This window comes from Gossypium hirsutum, chromosome A12 (assembly GCF_007990345.1).
Source record: "Gossypium hirsutum isolate 1008001.06 chromosome A12, Gossypium_hirsutum_v2.1, whole genome shotgun sequence".
In the NCBI taxonomy this organism is placed as follows: Eukaryota; Viridiplantae; Streptophyta; class Magnoliopsida; order Malvales; family Malvaceae; genus Gossypium; species Gossypium hirsutum.
In genome coordinates, this window is record NC_053435.1 from 81,533,747 (window position 1) to 81,554,689 (window position 20,943).

The 20,943-nt window shown below is 29.4% G+C and overlaps 1 protein-coding gene and 1 long non-coding RNA gene across 2 annotated transcripts; one reads left to right on the forward strand and one right to left on the reverse strand.

Moving 5' to 3' along the window:
• Positions 1 to 4,387: 4,387 nt before the first annotated feature.
• Positions 4,388 to 6,466, reverse strand: LOC107949243 (cytochrome P450 703A2). The gene is made up of 2 exons (XM_016883984.2): positions 5,510 to 6,466; positions 4,388 to 5,091 (listed from the first exon to the last, which is right to left on the reverse strand). Exons 1-2 carry the CDS (start codon positions 6,443 to 6,445, stop codon positions 4,453 to 4,455), a joined length of 1,575 nt encoding a protein of 524 aa, XP_016739473.2. The 5' UTR covers positions 6,446 to 6,466; the 3' UTR covers positions 4,388 to 4,452.
• A 4,209-nt stretch (positions 6,467 to 10,675) lies between these two features.
• LOC107948169 (uncharacterized) lies at positions 10,676 to 11,462 on the forward strand. The gene is made up of 2 exons (XR_001697253.2): positions 10,676 to 10,948; positions 11,226 to 11,462. It is a non-coding gene; the product is annotated as an uncharacterized lncRNA (long non-coding RNA).
• Positions 11,463 to 20,943: the final 9,481 nt, after the last annotated feature.

A 20,943-nucleotide genomic window follows, 5' to 3' on the forward strand; every position in this document is an offset into this window, starting at 1 on the left:
ACACCTTACTCAAAGAATTTCTTCATGAAACTTTAAAACATGCATATTCTCATATACTAGGCCTCATAATAGTCATAAAATAAATATTTTGATGTCGGATTTATGGTCCCGAAACCACTATTCTGACTAGGCCCTATTTTGGGATGTTACATCAATAAATCAAACCGTTTATTAAAAAGAACCATCGTACGAGGTGACACTATCATACCTCATCAAAAAGGATTGGTGGTGACTCCCACGTTCGTTTTTGTTTTCAAAATCAAAGTCGACCCCCAAAAAATGGTTTCGACAACAAGCTTTACACATAATTGTAAGAACATGACACATCCTTCTTATGTTGATTCTTTGTGAGTTTAAAGGCACATGCAGCTTGGCCCCATTATGTTCCGAGCTTTTTGATATGCGATACCAACAACACATAGATGCAACATTATCTCTAAGATATTTAATTGATAGGTTCATTATACTAAACATTTCTAAGACATTGTCTAAAGTTTTATCTTAATTGTTAATTTAAACATTAAATGTAACTTAAATATGATTATATAAATTAAATTGTAAATACGTTTGTGTTTATTGTATGAATGACTTAAATATGATGTGTTAAAAATATAGATAGTGTCAATAGAATTTAGAAACACTTTTACCTCTTTTTTTTTCTTTTTACATACCAAATTAATTCAAGTTATATATGTAATAAATATACATAGTTTACAGTTTGATTCATGTGTTTAAAGATGTATACCATATTTAAACTAAGGCTAAAAAGAGAGAGAAATTGAAAATCAATTCAAACTGATGTATTTAGTTGAGTTTTGGAAAAAAAAAGTTAACTATGGTTGCCCAAAACAAATTGAATTCTATTTTTTAAAATTTGTATTATTTTATGATGAAAAATAAATATTTTATATTTAAAATTATCAAAAGTATTTAATTTTTATATAATTTATTTACTTGAAAAACTATATTTTTTTATAAATATTTATAAAAAATACTTTGAAACTTTCGAATAATGTTTAAAACCCATAAAACAAAGCCTATTTTGTTAAAACAAGTCCAAAAACTTAAAACCCAAAATTAATATGAAAAATCGTAGGCTGCGAATTTAAATTAGCTAGACCTAGTAAAACCAGCTGTGAATATAGGTCATCGAGCTGTTAGGAGTTGCAATATTAAATCAACTAACTCAAATTATTAGAGGCTGCAATCTTAATTTAGCTAGCCTTAGTAAAATCAGCTGTGAACGTAGTTCAGCGAGCTGTTAGGAGTTGCGATATTAAACCAGCTAACTCTAATAATCGGAGGTTGCGATCTTAAATCAGCTAGCCTTAGTAAAATTAGTTGTGAACGTAGGCCAATAAGCTGTTAGGAGTTGCGATATTAAATCAACTAGCTCATAAAATTGGAAATTGCGATATTAAATCATCTAGCCTTAAAAAAATTAGTTGTGAGAATCGAATGAAATTAAATCAAATTATCATAGACGATTTCAATCACATTGAACCAGATTCATCTCAAATTTGAATTGATATTTAATATCCAATTATTGATAAGAGAAACCAATTTATTTTATATTGATAATTTAAAAACTCAATTAAAATGTTATTAATTTACATGGTAATTAACTCTTAATGAAAAGAAAGAAATAAAAATATGTCATGTACATTTAATGATGGGTTCATAGAATTAGTCAACAAAAAGTTTCTTGGTGGGTTCTATGATTGAGGGTACTATATATGATCCAATCCGTCAATCATTTATTGCTATTTCTTTTCATATGAATATTTGAACATATATATGAAAAATATCACCATGCCCTTAATTGATATAGATAAAGATTAAAATATTTTGGTCTCACTTCCAACACACATGTTCTTGTTGCATTAATAAAGAAAATGGTAATGTTTACACAAACTCGTGTTCTCCATTTCCTAGTTTCATCTTTTGATTCCACAACCCCATAATTAATGGATTCTCCAATTACCATTGATGAGTGCAGATAATTAGCAAAAGTTATAAACATCCATGATTGCTATCAAGAAAGAGTGCTCTAATTAATAATAAGCAAAAGGAGGTTCAAGTTAGATATTTTATTTAATGGTTATGTTAAAATAGTTTAGATTTAAGAGGAGAAATTAGTTATTTTTATAAAATAACTTAAATGTCACGAATACGAATTAAAATTTAAGTAATTTTATTTTTTGATTTTCAATATTGACCATTAGATCGATTTAGACATAAATTATGTTCTTCTACTTGCCGATGGATACTAATCCACTGTACCAATCATCAAATCGCCGCTTGAAGGTTGTTAATTAGACTTTAAGAAAAAAGAAACACTTAGCAGAACAAAGACTTGAATAAAACTTTTGAACAGTTAAGAGACTTAAATGAAAGCTTTCAAATAATTCAATGACCATTTTATAATTTTTTGAAGTTGAATGACCAAAACATAAATTTATTAATAATTTAGTGTCTTGACTATAAATTACTATTAAGGTGAAGTTAGATATTTGTTTTAGAATGGTTGAGATGAAACTAAAAAATATTAGATTGAGAGTAGAGTTAATTTTTTATGTTAAAATAACTTAATTTTAATTATTAATTTTTAGGAGGTTCCAGTATATATATATATAATAAAAGGCTAAAAGAGATTAGATTATATAATTAAAAATATATTATACCATTTAGCAAAGGGTCAAGGTTTTGCCTACCCTACCCCAGTTACATCCCTAAATGAAAGATAAATACAACAACAATAACAACATTATAAGTGTTTTTAAAAGGTATTGTGGAAAAATATTTTTGAGAAGTACTTTTTTGAAAAGTTTGGTTTAAAATTTAAGAGTTTAACATTTCTATAAAAAAGTACTTTTGAGAAATAAAATGTTCATTTTAGACATAGTATTATCAAGTAACAAATATATATTTAAATAATGTTCAAATTAGTTAATATTATTATATTTTAGTAAGAATATAAAAAAATAATTTATTATAACTTGTTAATATTTTAATATATGAAATATAAATTTTAAATATTTTTAAGCAATAAATATTAATTATTTATAAAATTTAATTAGAATATATAAATTATATTTTAAATAATTAAATATAACCATTAAATATTTGTAATTAGATATTAACCCATTTTTATTATTTTAAAAAAATATTTTTTATTTTAATTAATGATTTTAATACATTTGTAATTAAGTCCCAAAAAAAGAGAGGGAAAGTATCATGTTGTTGAAGGGGCGAAAAAGTAATTAAACATCAAAAGTTCTTTTGGTAGAGGAAAAGTTAAAAATTTTAACTTTTCCTTTTTAAAAATACTTTTCAAAAGTGTTTTTGAAAAGTTAAAAATTTCAACAAAAAACAATTTGTTTAGCGTAACTTTTCTTCTAAAAGTATTTTTTTAAGCAATAATAAACAAGCTATTAGTGTGTAAGATTAAAACATTTTGTATCGACTAAACCACAAGTGAAATATATTTAAAGTTTAAAATTAAATTATGATTCATGAAGCAATTGACACTTTACTGTGTCCTTAAACCTTAAAATTTCTAATTGAATCTTTAAAGTAAAAATTCATTTCAATTAAGTATTATTAATTTACTTTAAATGCAATGATGTCGAAAATTAAATTGAACCGACTGGTTGAATTGATGGCATAAAAACTACAATAAAAAAAGAAAGAAAGAAACCAGGGCAAAATCAGCAATTGAGTCATTTAAATTGTTTTATAATTTTTTAAAAATGTTTTTATATTATTATGATTTTTAATGGTTTATTTAATTATTATTGAATAGACAATTAGATTAAGAACCGTGGTCTAACAATTCAATCACTAATTTAATTTTTAAAACATGGGTTAAATGTTAGTCTAGGTCATTGTTAGAATAAGAAAATAACCTAAATGGAATGATACTTCACATTAATAATTGGTTAAAATATGATCTAAGTCTATGTACTCTTTGCACATTTGAAATTTAGTTCACATACTTTTATTCTTAAGAATTCAACTCTCTTTACTTTTCAAATTTAAAAATTCTAACCTAATTATTAAATACAGTTAAAATTCTTTTATTAAATTTACTTATGTGACATTTTAACATAAAAAAAACCCATTTTTTAATATAAAAGTAGATAGGCTAAGTTCCAAATATACGAAGACTGCAAAAACTTAGAGCAAAAATTAACCTTAATAATTCAATCGAAATGTTTTGAAGCTTAGAAACCAATTTAGAAATAATCCTATAATTTAGTGACATCCAAAATAATTAACCCAATAAAGACTATATAAATATTAAAAAAATTTATTGATTATGTTAATTATTAATAATTATGTACAAGTTGTAATTTGATCAATTAATTAAGTAAAACTTATATAATTAACATATAATAACAACTAAATTTTATTATTCTTTGAATATTACCAAATTTATTTAAATTTTTTCTAAAACATTACATGGTCCGCCAAGCGCGGCTTAGCCATAGCCATTAACGGCTCGGCTTTGGGCATAGTCATCCCATAAACTTCTATTGTATTTATATCTTCGGGCCTCATACCATTCGGGGGAGCCCAATCAAAGCAATGAAAGAGCCGAGCCAAAGCCATGAGCACCAGCGTCACTCCAAGTGGTGCGCCAGGGCATTTCCTTTTCCCGGCACTGAAAGGCAGGATTTTAAAATCGGCTCCGTGGCTGATCTCGACTCGAGCGCCATCAGCCAGCCAATGCCTCTCGGGCCTGAACGATTCAACGTCATCCCATAATTTAGTGTTTCGGCCCAACCCATGGGTGTTGATAAAGACACGTGTCTTAGCCGGGATGTAAAAGTCGTTGATGGTGGTTGCCTGAAGGGACTCGTGTGGGATTAAAAACGGTCCGGCAGGGTGCATGCGGAATGTTTCACGTACTACGCAGCGTAGGTAGTTAAGGTGAGGTAGATCGGATTCGTTGACCATTCGGTTAGGACCCACGACTGAATCAAGCTCATCTTGGATTTTGCAGAGGACACGTGGATGCTTTATTACTTCCGCCATTGCCCATTCGTTGGTCACAGCCGATGTATCTGTTGCCGCAGCTATCATATCCTAAAAGAAACAAAATTGTAAAATTAGAGCTAAAATAAAAGGTCTAATGTAGTTTAGTTCCTCAATATGATGAAATTTATGATTTAATTCTAAACTTTTATTTTGCGTAATTTGATCTTATATTTTTATACTATTATTAGTAGGTTTAAATTGATACTGAAAATAGTTGCTTGGAATATGTATTTGTATTTCAATTTGATTTACATATTTTAAATATAGTTTTAGATTTGAGTTATCATTTGATTTGGATACAATATTGACACTTTTATAATTCAATTCAAACGTTTTGAAGTTAAAAAGATTAATTTAGTACTTGAATTATAGTTTAAGGATGTATGATGCAATTAACCCTAAATTCTAATTCTTTTAATTTGGAATATAGAATTATAAAAGAATAAATGAAAGAGGATGATGGAACCTGAATTAGAGCTTTAATATCAGTATCATCCATATGAGGCTTTCCATCTTCACCAGGTAATGACAATAAAACATCAACAAAATCCATTTCTTCACCATAATCATCATCCTTTCCATATTCTTTGTTTTTCAATTCCCTTGCCCTCCTATGTTCTTCAATGATCCTTTTATGGAAATCATCCACTCTTTTCTCTACTTCCCTCATCCTTTTCTCACATCCATAAGGATCCACCCACCTCCAAATGGGCAAATAATCCCCCAAATAGATCACACCTAAGAGCCAAAATAATTCATGTGTTATGTGCATGAACTCCATGGCTTCACTTGGGCCGGCGGATACGGCCCCGAAATATTGCCTCCCTAGTAACATCCTAGTCACGTTGTTCATTGAAAACGCACCCAATACTTCCCTTAGGTTTACGAGCTGCCCGTTCTGGGCTCGGGCCGTTACATCTCGCACCAAATGTTGAGCTTCGTCGGCTCGGTGTTTTGCGAATGATTCAAGCCTTTTTGTTGTTAGTAAATGCTCCATACATATTCTTCTCATACGTTTCCAATGCGGGCCTAAGGGAGCCAAGGCAACATCGCCACACCCATAGGCAAGGTGGACGGCAGCTAGGGTTCGTGGCCTAGAAGCAAAGACTTCGTCTTGGCGAAGAAGTATTTCACGTATGATATCTGGGTCATTCGTGGTGATGGCATCTACCTTACCGAGCCGGAGGTAAACTAGTGGACCGTATTTGTCACATAAGGAAGCTAAGTCCCTATGTGGGAGTGAGCTTAATTGAAGAAGATTGCCAACTATAGGCCACCTTGGTGGACCCGGAGGAAGTTTTCTAGTCTTAAACAACGATTTCCGGTCGAACCGCCATCGCCATAAGGCGTTGACAACAAGAGCTCCGACCAGAAGGGCCAAAGCAAAGGTGAATAATTCCATGTTATCAAGGGAAAAAATATGGGTTTCTATGGTATCATATAAATAACAAAAGATATGCACCAAAAAAATATAGTTTAATGTTGAGTTCCACATTCTTGACATGCCGAAGCTTGTGATAGCAAGGCCCTGCTAGGTTGGTGAAGGGTGATATATGTTATGATCCGTTGTGTTCTCTTACCACAAAGAAAATGGTATTTGCATGTAGTTAATAATGCATTTGATTTTCAATTTTTATTTACAATTTACCATTTAATTTTATAATTTGTTGATACGAAATTCTGGTTAAAAAAAAAGTTCATATATTAGTGTGAAGAATTTAAGAGCAAGATGCTTGATGGTGCTAAAGATATTTTCATCGATTTTTTTTTTTTGAAAAATAGAAAAAAATGTATTAATAGTGATGAATACCAGTACATACACATTGTTGCCGCATTAACAGGCCAAGAAACACTAAGCAGCCGAAAACATGACAACATCAAGACAAAACTGAATAACATTACATAACATTAGCACCATATGATAACATTCGCATTTGTTCTCAGTAATGGAATGGCTGATGCTATTACTACTAACAGGTGAGGAGTCCTGTGTTTTTCTATCTTATTTCACTCTTACTCTTATGTATTTACTGTTTTGAGGGGTGATGATTTGAGTTCTATTTTTCAACAATTTGTTTGTTTGTGTAAGAGTTGGATGTTTCACGCCAAGAGTGCTCTACTTTGAATGGTTATTCTGTAGTTTTTGTAATATATTTATGGGAGAGGTTGGCATTTATCAACGTCTTTCTCTTATTAATAAATTCCTATCGACCGAGCGAAAAAAAATTATTACCTTAATGGTGTTCTAATTTATAATGTTATTAGTAGGTCCAAATGATAATATTAATAGTTAACTTTATTGAAATAATTGCAAAACTTTTTTTTTCTGAACTAATGTTTAACATTTGGTTAAATAAATTACATGAAAGTTAAAAATAATTCTGATAATATTTTTGAAAGTTAATATTTATATCCATTCCATATATTGTAAATCAAAATCAAATAAATTGGTTCAACTAATTAAATAAAAACTTAATAAATTGAATTTTTGAGATTGAATCGATTAAATTAAAAATTAATTTATTAATTTTTTATTAACTTTGGAAGCTGTTTTCAGATTGTGAATACTAAACTCTAAAATTTATTTTCTTTATTGATTTAGTTACTAGAATAAACAAATTATTTGCACCCAAAACAATCCCATTTAGAAAAGCTAAACTGTCGTACGATACAAATACTTCTCCTACATGAGTATTATATTTCAATAAGGGTCCAATTCTATCATTAGAGTTTACTAGAAAACCACCATCCCTCACACAATTAAAATATAATTTATTCTTTTGATATATAAAAAAAACACTAATTATCTAATTACGCTAGATATCAAATTTAATAGAAAGAAAATTCTAAAGAAATTAAAGGTAAGCAAATAATAGAATGGAAATCAGAGTTGAAATCAATTATATGAAGGTTAAAAATAATTCCGATAATATATTTGAAAGTTAATATTTATATCATTCCATAAATTGTAAATTAAAATTAAATCAATTGGTTCAACCGGTTAAATAAAAAAAGTAATGAGTTTGATTTTGCGGTTCAACCGTTAAATCAGAAACTAACTCATCTAATTCCTGTTAACTTTTAAAGGTATGCCAAATTTGACTAAATCACAGATCCAGTGTAGCGTAGCTTATTTTCTCTTGCGTACGAGGCACGAAGATGTGATTTCTCAATTAGGCAAATAAAAATAATAAAAAATTTCTAACATAAAATTTCTCAAAAATAAAATTGGAATAATATATTTATCAAGTATAATAAATATGATATAAAAATAAACAAAAATTATTAAAAAGTTGTAAAAAAATTTAATTAGGCATTTAAGATGCCTACATATGACTTCAACACAGATCTTATATATAATTTCCCCAATATTCCTTAACTTCACTTATCGAGTTAAAAGTGGGTGCACCATTTCCATCCAAGATTTTCAAAACCTTGCCTTCTTCACTAAACTTCATTCCAATTGGATCAGTAGCACCGTTTTCAATTGTTCCTAATCTTCCGTTGTTTAAGACTACCCAAAATTCACCATTTTTATTCATCTTTATATTATCCCTGAATATGTTGGGAGCTACTTTCAAATCATACATATTAAACAATATTATTTTTTATTGATTCATTCACTACAACAAATGTGTCGAAACCATTTTTTTAAAAACGGGTCGACTTTATATTTTGAAAAGAAAACGAAAATTGGGAGCTGCCACCAATCTTTTTTTATTGAGGTGTGATCGGATCACCTACAAATTTGGTCATTTTATTAAAGTGTTTCGATTTACTAAAACAACAATTTTGGTCTACGAAAATCGAGAAAACGGGTTCGGGAGTCGGTTACGTACAAGGAAGGATTAGCACCCTCGTAATGCCCAAAATTGGTACCTAATTGATTAATTAATGTCTTAATGTCGAAATTTAAAAACTCGAAAAGAATTAAAAATACGATCCTCTCTTTTTTAATGTTGATTTTTTTTACGAATAATTTGCTTGCATGAATCAAAACGGATGTTAAAGACCTTTTTGTCGCGAAGTAATAAAATGTCACGTCCATTAAGTTAGGACGCAACATTTTAAAACTTTGAGAATAAGCTTGTCTTTTGATTTTCAAAATTCATGCGTTTTAATTTCAAAAGGTTATTCGGTCATTTGGGTCAAACGAAGAAAATCGAAACCCAACACGTTAGGGCACAATCTCTAGAATCTCCAAACACGGAATATTGCCTTTATTATAAAATATCATGTTTTTTAATAATTTAAAAAAATATTTGGCTATCTAGGTTTAACGAGAAAATCGAACCCCTGTAAGTTAGGGTACGTTTTCTCGAATCTCCCAAATATCAGACAATGCTCCTTTTTTAAAAATTTCCCTTGTTTATGAGTTCAGGGCAAACTTAATGAGGTTTTTAAAAGATACACGTTTAAAAATGTTATGATAAAAATAATGTGATTACAAAATAAAATGAGATGGGGCAATTATAATGAAGCATGGAATAAATGGATTATAGCAATAAACACGTAACATGTAGCATTTTAATAATGATAATCAAATAAAGACAAAGTAAAAATCATGAAGCAATTTAAAATAGGTAACATAAGAAAACAATTTAAAATAATAATATACACATGACAGCTTAAAGCAAATAATAGATAAACAATTTAAGAATAGTATACAATAAAACTATTTAAAATAGATACTATATGAATCATTTTAAGGCAAAATAAAATGATGTCGATAGTAATAGGAATAATAATAATATATTAATGATAACGATAATAGAAAATAATAATAAAAATAATAAAATATGTTAACAAGGATAATAATAATATAAAAAATGAAGAATTATAATGCATTAATAAAATCAAGAATAATAATAACAACAATAATACAAATAATAATACATAAAAAATGGTAATAATAATAATAATGGTAATAATAACTTTAAAAATAAAATAGTAAAATGACTAAAAAAAGACTAAAGAAAAGTAAAATAGTTTTAAAAATTGTATCAAGGTATATAAGTAGATAGATAGTAAAAATAAGATATAAATATGTATATATAACTTTAGGTAAACAAATATATATATATATATATAATTATGACAACAACAGTACTACGAAAACTAGTTAATTTAGTAATAATAATAAAACAAATAAATTAATACAAAAAGAAAGTATAATGAGAAAAATATTAAACTAATTAAAAATAGAATAGAATAGAATAGCGAAAATAAACAGGAAAGGGCTACATTGAATTTAAAATCAAAATTCGAGGCAAATAAATAAAAGGAAAAGGGGGGATTGGTCTGAACACGCGAATGACATATAGGGGTTAAAAGGAAAATTTTCCTTCTTCCTCCAAAATGGCGTCGTTCATTTAAGGACCGAATTGAAAAAAAGTTAAAATTAAAAGACGAAAATTAAAAAAAAAGGAAAAGACTGAATTAAAACATAATAGAAATGCGGAAAGACCGCGCGCGCAATTATCCCAATTAGCAGAAACACGCGGATCCCTTAGTGAAGCGGGTCGAATCTCGGGTCGCCATGCCAAACGGCGCCGTTTTGGCGCTAAAACACCCTAAGTGAAACGACGTCGTTTTGCTTAGGTTATAAAAGCTAATTTTTGACCCAAAAAAAAAAACTCATTCAGCTTTCATTTTGAAAAAAAATTCAGAAGCCCTCTCACACTCTCTCTCGTGCTCCCTGGTCCGATCAAGGACCACCGCGTCGGCCACCGTGCCTCTGTTGTGGGTGGTGGTTCGAGTCGCGTAAAAATGGGGTTTTTAACCCCTTTTTGAAACCCTTCAAAGGCCAAGCCCCCAAAACTAAGAGATGGCTCTCAACCCCTTTTTGGGTTCGATTTCGACGATGGAGAAGGGTCCCTCCTGCGTTGCGACCGCGGGGAATCCGGTAATCCTCTCCCTCTTCCTTTTTTATTTGAAATAGATTTGAAACAAAAAATATGAAAAAGATCAAAAGGAAAAAAAGAAAAGAGAAGCAAATCCAAAATCAACCCCTTTTTTTTATTTTTGCTTTTGATTGCTCGATATCCGTCTCTGTTAAAATTACATTTCTTTTGTCTCTGGCTATATAGCCTAAATTGATACATGCTTTTTTCTTTTGTTTGTTGGTTTCTCTGCTGCCCTCTTCGTACTGCTTCTGTTTTTTCTTCTTGCTATGTTTGTAGGTGTCCGGAGAGTCAAAGCGATGGGACGGGCCGTCGAACCTCGAGCGTTGGAGGCACTAACAATGCACATGGAAGAGTAAGAGGAGCGGCGCCTAAGCTTTCAGAAACCCTAGGGTTTCTTCCGAGAGTGTTAAAACATTTTAGGCCATAATTTGGTCCTCATTTTGGGCTTATGGATTTGGGTCAAATTGTAAATGGACTAGAATATTTGGATTCTTTTTTATTATTGTTTTTTTTTTATTTGTTTGGTTTGTTTGTTGTTTAGTGGGCTCGGGCAAATTTGGGCATTTACAAAATGAATTGTTTGCACTCAAACCAAACCCATAAGGAAAAGCTAAATGCCATACAAAACATATAGGTCTCTTATATAAGGATTATATTTCAACAGCCGTCCATTTTTATCACTAGAACTTATAAGAAAGTTAGCATCCCCGCACAATTAAAGAATTCGTTATGAAAAATTTCTATATAAATTATTTATATATAAATTCCCCTATTAATTATTTATATGTAAATCCCCTTAAATAGAATCAATGATTAATGATAATTTAGAAGCAAAAAAAGATGTACCTTCTTTGGAAAAGAATGCTACTATTAGTAAAATAAATCATTCCAATGCTTGTATCGATGTCTAAGCCATTCGTAATAAATTTGAATGGAACTCCTTCTGCAAATATAGCCAATCTTATAGCCGTTCCACCTATAGTCTAACAACTAAAAGACCAAAATAGGCATTTACTACATACTAAAGACATGTTTGAGTATCGAACTTCAAGCCCAATGGTCTTCCGCATATCAGTTTAATGTCTGGATCTCTTATGCCATCACACAATTTCCTTTCCCCATTCTAAAGGAAAAACCAAAAGTTAAAAACCTTTAGATGAAAAACTAATTTATAACTATAAAATAAAACAACAAAAACGAATAAGATAAAAAAAATGAGTAAGATGTGAATGTACCTAAATGGTGAAGGGATGGAAAATTCTTGCCAACCAAATTTCGGCTTCCATTTTAATCTTCTTCCGTCGGATAAACCGACATATGGTTCTTCATCTTTACAATCAAAGACAATACTTTCCGATCCAGCAACGCGATTAACATCGATTTGACTATAATTTTTTTAAAGAATACCGCCATTACCATCGATAACTTTTGTAAGATTGATATTAATATAATTTTCAAACGCTAAATCACCGTCACCATTAGATGATGAGATGGAAACAAAGAAAAATAAAACAACAATGTTAGAGGAAACAATTTTTTTCATCATGGTTGATTGTGACAGCAAATTCTATGAAACTAATGTATGATCTAATGATTGTGGAATTATATGTAGTTATAATATTGATGTGGGAGAAATAAAATTGAATTTCAATTCAAATCAATTTCGAAATTTGTGTTGTTATTCAAATTCTATGAAACCTATCATCAAAACCCTTTTTTTAGATCGACTTTTTATTTTAAAGATGAAAATGGAGTCGCCACCAATCCTTTTTATTAGGTGTGATCAGATCACCTCGTAATTTGATCATTTTAATAAAAGTTTAGATTTACTAAAATAATGATTTCTGGTCTACAAAATCCAGGGAATAGGTTCGAGAGTCAATTACGCATAAAGAATTATTAGCACCCTCGTAACGCCCAAAATTGGTACCTAGTTGATTAATTGATGTCTTAGTGTCGAGAATTAAAAATTTGAAGAGAATTTAAAACACAATCCCTCTTTGCATAATGTTATTTGATTAAGATATCACTCAACTAAATTAAATTTTATGGAAAAGGGCCTTATTTCGAATTAATCGAGAAAGAAATATCATACCTCGTAAGTTAGGACACGATCCCTTAAATTCTTGAAAACCAGAATAATCGTCATTTGATTGTTACCTAAATCTTCCTTTTTTTTGTTATTTTAAGTAGGTTATTTGATTACTTCAGTTCTAGGAAGATGCCATACTCCGTAAGTTAGGAGCACAACTTCCTCAAATCCCAAAAATAACGAACATTGCCTCGGTTCTAAATGTTTTCCATACGTTAGATAAAATGAATGTGACTTTTAAAACGATATTCATTTAGTTTATTTGAGCGTAGTGTAAAAATGGATAAATATATTTTAACAAGATGACATGGCGATTGGCAAAATGAAGTAACATAGTTGCGAGTAAAAATGATGATATTAACATGATAGATGAATAAATAAAATAAAATAAAATAAAAAAATGCTATGCTAGTGAGTAATAATAATGCAAATATAATGGAAGTAACAACACCAATTTATGGTAATAACAGCAATATTGTGTCATGATTACTACCATAATATTAATATGAATGATGATAATAATAATAATAATAATAATAATAATAATAATAATAATAATAATAATAATAATAAAAGGGATAAAATAAAAAGGCATATTAATAATAAAAATAACAAGGATTTTGAATGTTAAAATAAAAGATATAGTAAATAAAGAGGCAACATTAAATAAATGAGGGATTAAATTGAAATTTAAATCACATTTAAGGTATGTATTGCAAAAAAAGAAATAAATAAGTGGGTAAATAAATAAAAAAGGAAATAAAAGGCTAAATCGAAAATATAACAAAATTTAAAGTCTAAATCATAAAGAAAAGGACATAAAAGGATTAAATTAAAATAGGATATAATATATAAGGGCTCAAAAGGTAATTATCTCACCCAAATTTACACATGTCCTTCCCTTAATGGGTCCATAGTGGTCGAGGGATTAAATTGCACAAAAACAAAATAAAATAGCAAAAATAAAAGAAAAAAATAAGTAGTAGGACAAAATTAAAAAATAACAAAAAAAGTGGAAAGGTCAAAGCAATAATTAGCCCTCCCCTTTAAAAACGCGTGGATCTTAAGGGAGTCCGAGTCGGGTCATTGGGTCATACTTCAAAACAACGCCATTTTGGGGCTTCTGAAGCCAGGCCAAAATGAATTCGTACCAAGACCCTATATAAGTCAAAATTTTCAGAAAAAATCACTTCTTCTCCGTTTAAAAGAAAAAATCTCTCCTTTCTCCTTTTTTTCTTTGAATGCAACCCAGGGTCAGGCCATAGGGCCGTCGGAAGCCCGTAGTGGCCACCAGTACGTTTATAGAAGAAATGCAGGTGTGTTTACAATTTAATCTATGTATTTTCATGTCAAAATTTAACTGAAATTTAATACTTAAATTGATGAGTATGTTTATAGAAGAAGTTGATTGATGGAATACCGCCACTTAAAAATATTTGAATGATGAAAGAGGGATTTCCACGGCTTCTCCTTTCTCAATTGTTGGCCAATCAAGATTTGCCACATGGCCACATTCTCGACCATCCACTTCCATAAGAGGAGATGTGTTTTAATTATGCCTAATGGCATATTTGAAATGAAAAATTAATACCTAAATTGGTGACTGTGCTATTAGAATGACTTAATTAATACAAAACTGATACTTTAAAGACTATTTTAAAGATTGGGATCAGTGTATACTCTAAACTGTAGTTTGGGAACATTTTACTGAACTTACCCATTTGAAACTTGATTTGATGATGAACAGGGGATTTTCATGGCTTCTCCTTTTCCAGCCACGTGGCAATGTTCTTAGTTTTCCTTTAAAATAAGGCACGTGATTGAAGGAACTTGCAAGTTGATAGAGTGACGTGCAGATCCTTGTCTTCCACGTGTTCCAGACAACAACGTGACAGATAAAGCCATAGCAACGTGTACTCGATAATAACTCCACCCTCTGAATAAATTAATATTTATTTTCAATTAAATAGATCAAATTTTTAATTTTCAAGTTCAGATTATGACAATAGAATAGATTTATATTTATTTTAATCTCGATCGAATTTTATTTATACACATTATTTGATAATTTTGTTCATAACTTCGATTTAAACTTATAAGTAACTTTCTCAATTCTATTTTAATTCGTCTTAAAATTTTAAATAAGGCATCATAATTAAATAAATTTTACAAAACTAAACCAAATGTACATCATAAATCTTATAAAATTAAAAAATTTGTAATAAAATATGTTGTAAATATTCATAAAATTAAAATGTGTTGTAACTTGTTATAAAATTAAGAAATTATAATTAAAAGTAGTTATATAATTGAAAGAGAGTATACATTAATAAATATATAGGGTCAAGACAATGAAATCCATCTAAAGTATAACTTTCTTATCTAAAAGTATCATAGAGGCCTCTCTATTAAAAGTTTGATTGTATTTTGTCATTTTTATTTAATAAATAGTAAAATTAGTTTTTATATGTTAAATCAAAGAGTAAATTAATCTTTTTTGTTAAAAATTTCATCAATTTGTATGGTTAAAAACTGAGTAGCTAATGAAATAATCAAACAGTGATTCGAGATGTGCTACATGTACCTCATGCTGATGTACATAAATCAATTTTTAACAGTAAAAATAGACGAAATTTGATGTTGAGAAAATTGGTCCCTCTAAAAAAATTAGGAGTAAACGTTCAATCGAGTCGAGTGAAATTTTTTTTAGTTAATTGAGTTTACAAGTCCTATTTTATCATCGTAACTCAATTTGAAATATTTTTGAATTGATTCGAGTGAAATGAAATTTGAGTCGAGTCAAATCGATTGATATTATTCGAGTTAATTTAAAAAAATTAAACATATCAAATAAAAATATTGTTACAGTATAACTAATTCCATGTTAAAGTACACAAATTTCAAATCATATATATTTGAAAAAAATTCAAAGCAAAATAGTAATAATAAGATACTTTAGTATGATATGAATCATTAATTAGGTCCCAAAATTATTATTTTAGTTTTTTTTAAATTTTAACTTTTTTATATATATAGTAAATTTTTTATAATTTTTTTAAAATATAAAATATAAAATTTTTATAAATATTTTGAATCTTAAAAAATATTTTAAATTTTTGAAAATTATTTTGAATTATTTTGTAATTTTTGTTGTGAGAGAGACCAATTTGCTTATTTTTAAAGTTGATAGTGACCAAAATGGTATTTACACAAATCTATTATTCGAATTGTGAAATTAAACCCGACTCAAACTTGAAACTTGAATCAAGTTTGTCGAAACCATTTTTTTTAAATCGACTTTTTGTTTTAAAAACAAAAACGAAAAATGGGAGTTGCTACCAATCTTTTTTACAAGGTGTGATCGGGCCACCTTATGATTGATCGTTTTAATAAAATGTTTTGATTTACTAAAACAACAATTTTGGTCTACGAAATTTGAGAAAACGGGTTCAGGAGTCAGTTACGTACGAAGAAGGATTAACACCCTCGTAACGCCCAAAATTGGTACCTAACTGATTAATTAATGTCTTAACATCGAAAGTTGAAAACTCGAAAAGATTTCAAAATACAATCTTTTTTTTATTAATGTTGATTTAAGAAAATGCTTGAATAAATTGAAACGAGCATTAAAGGCCCTCTAGTCTCGAGATAACAAAATGTCTCATCTCGTAACTTAGGACACGACATTTGGACCCTCGAAAATAAGCTTGCCTTTTAATTGTTTTATTTTAAAAGTTGTATTTTTATTTTTTAAAGGATATTCGATTGTTTAAATCTAACGAGAAAAATCGAAACCCCGTAAGTTAGAGCACGACCCTCTCGAGTTTCTAAACGCAAAATATTGCCTTTATTTTTTATTTAAAATTCATGCATTTTAATTTTAAAAGAATATTTGGCTATTTAGGTTTAACGAGAAAATCGAAACCCCAAAGATTAGGGTACGATTTTTCGAATCTCCGAAATGCGAAATATTGCGTATTTTTAAAATTTCTTTTTATGAATTTGGGTAAAAAAAACTAATGAAATATTTAAAATGATATATGTGTATTTTATTTGATTTTATTTAAAAAGAAATTGTTTAAAACGTAAAAAAAGGTTACACATAGCTAATAATGATAGTGCAACATACATTTGAAGTAATAATGACATAATATGCATAATAAAATATAACATATATAGCACTGATATTAACAAATCATAATGCTAACAAACATAAACAATAATAAGAATGATGCAAATGATAATATAAGTAACAACAATAATAAAAATAATAATATAAGTAACAACAACAACAACAACAACAACAACAACAACAACAACAACAACAACAATAATAATAATAATAATAAATCTACAATTTGAAAGTTCATAAAAAATAAAATAAATCAAGCCAATTTAAAAGGGAAATAATAAGTAAATCAATAATTAGAGCGAATATAAATCTAATTTAAAAAAGAAGTTAATTGAATAAATAAATAAAATATTAAACAGAATATTAAATAAAATAGTTTTTTTAAATAAATAAATTAAATAGACTAAGGACGAGATTGGAATCGAACTTAAATTCGGAGTACAAATTGTAAATAATAATAAAAAAAAGCTATCAAGGACCAAAATAAAGCGCGCTTGAACTATTGAGGACCAAATAGGAAAATAATCCAATACCCTGGACACGCGTCCCTTCTCTAGGGGATCAGCAAGCCAGGGACTAATTTAAAACGCACAACAAATTCTGTGGTCCAATTTAAAGAAAAAATAAAAATAAAAAAGGACTAAATCAGAACAACCCAAAAAAGTGGAAGGACCAGGTGGATAAATATCCCAAAAGGCGAAAACACGAGGATCCCCCTTGGAGTGAGTCGGGTCGCCCGTGGATAGGCCCTAAATGGCGTAGTTTTTGCGCCTAGGTCCCTAGCTGAAAATGGCGTCGTTTTGCTTCTTTATTTAAATCAATTTTTTTTAAAAAAAAACTTCATTTTCTCACTTCTTCTAAAAAAACATAAAAAAGCTCTCAACCTCCTCCCCCTCTCTCGATTTCGGATCAAGGATTCAGCCATCGGCCACCGTGGCGGCCGCCGGCAACGGCGCCGCCGTCCACGGTGGCTAGAGATAAAAATGGCCATTTTCAGCCTTTTTTGACTTCTAAACCCCCAAAAAAATATCATCTTTCATCAGAGATGGCAACCTCGGCCTAGCCCTACGACGGCGTGAACGCCAAAAGGTAAGATTCAGCCCTATTTTATTTTTGTTATTTCTTTAAAAAAACAAATGAAAAAGGATAAAAAATAAAAGATATTAAAAGAAAAAACTACCTCTTTAGCCTTTGTTTCGATTTGTTTTTTTTTTCGTATTTGAATCTCTGTGAAATATTTTTGTATTCAATATCTCGTAAAAAAAATTACAACTCGTTTGTGGTGGCTTTTATAGTCGAGAAAGAAAAAAATACAAAGTTTTTCATTTTTTCTTCGTTTGCTATTGTGTTCTTTGTCCTGTCTGCAGGTATGGAGGCCATAGGCCAGCTGTGTACGGAGGTTGACGTGGAAGAGGCAACGGCGCGCCTAGAGTTTCTGTTTCTACTGTTTGGCTAAAAATTGTTTAGGTCTTCGGCTTGTTGGGCCACTAGGGTTTTTATTTTAGGCCTGTTTGGGCCGTATGTAAATGGACTTTGGACTGTTGAAATTATTTTGATTTGGTTTTATCTTTTTTTTTGTTTTTGGTTTCTGTATGGGCCCGGGAAAATTGGGCCTATTACAACTGCCCCCTCTTTCTCGTTGTCGTGTAACAAGAATAGAGGAAAGACTTTTAAGAAGGACCAATCTTGCCCGGTCTCCGAATCTCGACTTCTTTGGGGCTCCTCTTCTTCCATGTAGTCTCGTTCCAACCCACTACAACTTCAAGGGTATAAGAGTTGTCGCTTCAATCTGCTCCACTACATCTTCAGAGATAAGATTTGTTGGTTTTAGCCCGCTTCACTACAACTTCAAGGAGGTAAGGTTTGGCTTTGGTAGATTTAATCCGACCTACTACAACTCTAGAGGTATAGGATTTGTGACTTATAGCTTTAATCTGTTCCACTGCAATTTCAGGGAAATGAGATTCACTATCATCAATCTGCTCCACTGCAACTTCAGGGAGTTGAGATTTGTAACTTGTAGCTTAAATCTATTCCACTGCAACTTCAGGAAATAAGATTTGTTATTTTTTTTACCAGCTCCACTGCAACTTCAAAAAGATAAGGATTTGTAACTTGTAGCTTATGTAACACCCCCTACCCGTATCCGTCATCGGAATAGGATACGAGGCATTACCGGAGCTTATTGAATCATTATTAATAAGGGAAAAAAGTAAAACAAAGTAAACATGTAATATTTACTAAATTAGTATAACATGGTAATTAACTTACTACTTCTCTATATTTGAATTGATCATGAGCCCTAATAGCTATTCTTATCACATTGTTAGTCGTATAATTCATATAAATATCAAGAAACATGTATGGGCTCAACTTTTATTAAATTTCTCATATGCATATACTTTTATACATCATTTATTCACATAACTTATAACAATCATATCTATGTATTTTAAATAGGCTTTCATAACAATTTGTCTTGATTTCAGACTATCTCACATTGGAGCTTTACTAATCAAATCATTTGAAATATTATCTTTATACAAATAGTACACTTGAGTTGCTCAATTTTATAATTATGAACAAACACATTTATGAAATATATTCCATGTTCATATATCATAGTCTCATGTCTCCATATATCAAATATATAACCATCATTTTCTTATGTTTCAGATAAATACATATAACCATACATAAGCATGCCATTCACTATTTCTTCCTGTCTATCAAAATTTCAAATGACAGATTCATATGAATGAGCTCAATAATAACCATGAAAATACTTACCACATTCTTTCACACATATTCCACTTATAACATATTTTTTTTATATTTGGCTTGACATTTACTAAGCAATATCGGAATTCATTTATTAGGCAATATCAAATATTCAAATTATTCTTTAACATATATAACATTTCATTCAAACATGAATTTATAACATTTTTTATTTTAACAAAGTTTAACATTTACCAAATATAACCGAACATGTGATCAATTTATGCAAAAGTTACTCACATATTTTCCTCCTCCTCCTCTCCATTCCATATCCTTAATGTATATAATACACTTGTAAGTAACATTATCTATAATTTTTACTATTTACTTATATGAATATTCAAGTTGTCCATCTGTTTCATAGTCACTAAATTATTTTTATCTTGAGCTAAAGAACTTCAAATTAAGGTCCACTAATTTTCCCTAAAACTAGAATCATGTATCTTCTTACCAAAAAGTTTTTAGAATTTTTTGTTTAACCAATAAGTACAGTTTATTCTTTAAATTTGCCTTTGTTCTACTGTCTGATAGTTTTGACCCTTCTTCACTAAAAATTAATTATCTCCTCGTACGGGATTTGAATAATGTTTCCGTTTTTTCCTCTTGAAAATATACTCATTCAGGATTCTAGACATATAAATTTAAGCCCCTAATTATTTTTCTTCAATTTTTTATGATTTTCCAAATCCAAAATAGGGGAACCCAAAATCATTCTGACCTTGTCTCATAAAATTTATTATATCTCATGATTTAAAATTCCATTGCTTATATCGTTTTTTCTATAAGAAACCAGACTCAATAAGATTTAATTTCATATTTTATTCATCCTCTAATTCAATTCATACAAGTTTTGGTGATTTTTCAAAATTAGACTATTACTACTATCTAAAACAGTTTTAATGCAAAATGTTGATTTCTATTTTACCCCAAATTTCACAGTTCATACAATTCAATCCTTGCTCAATTAACCCCTCAATTGAGCTAATTTT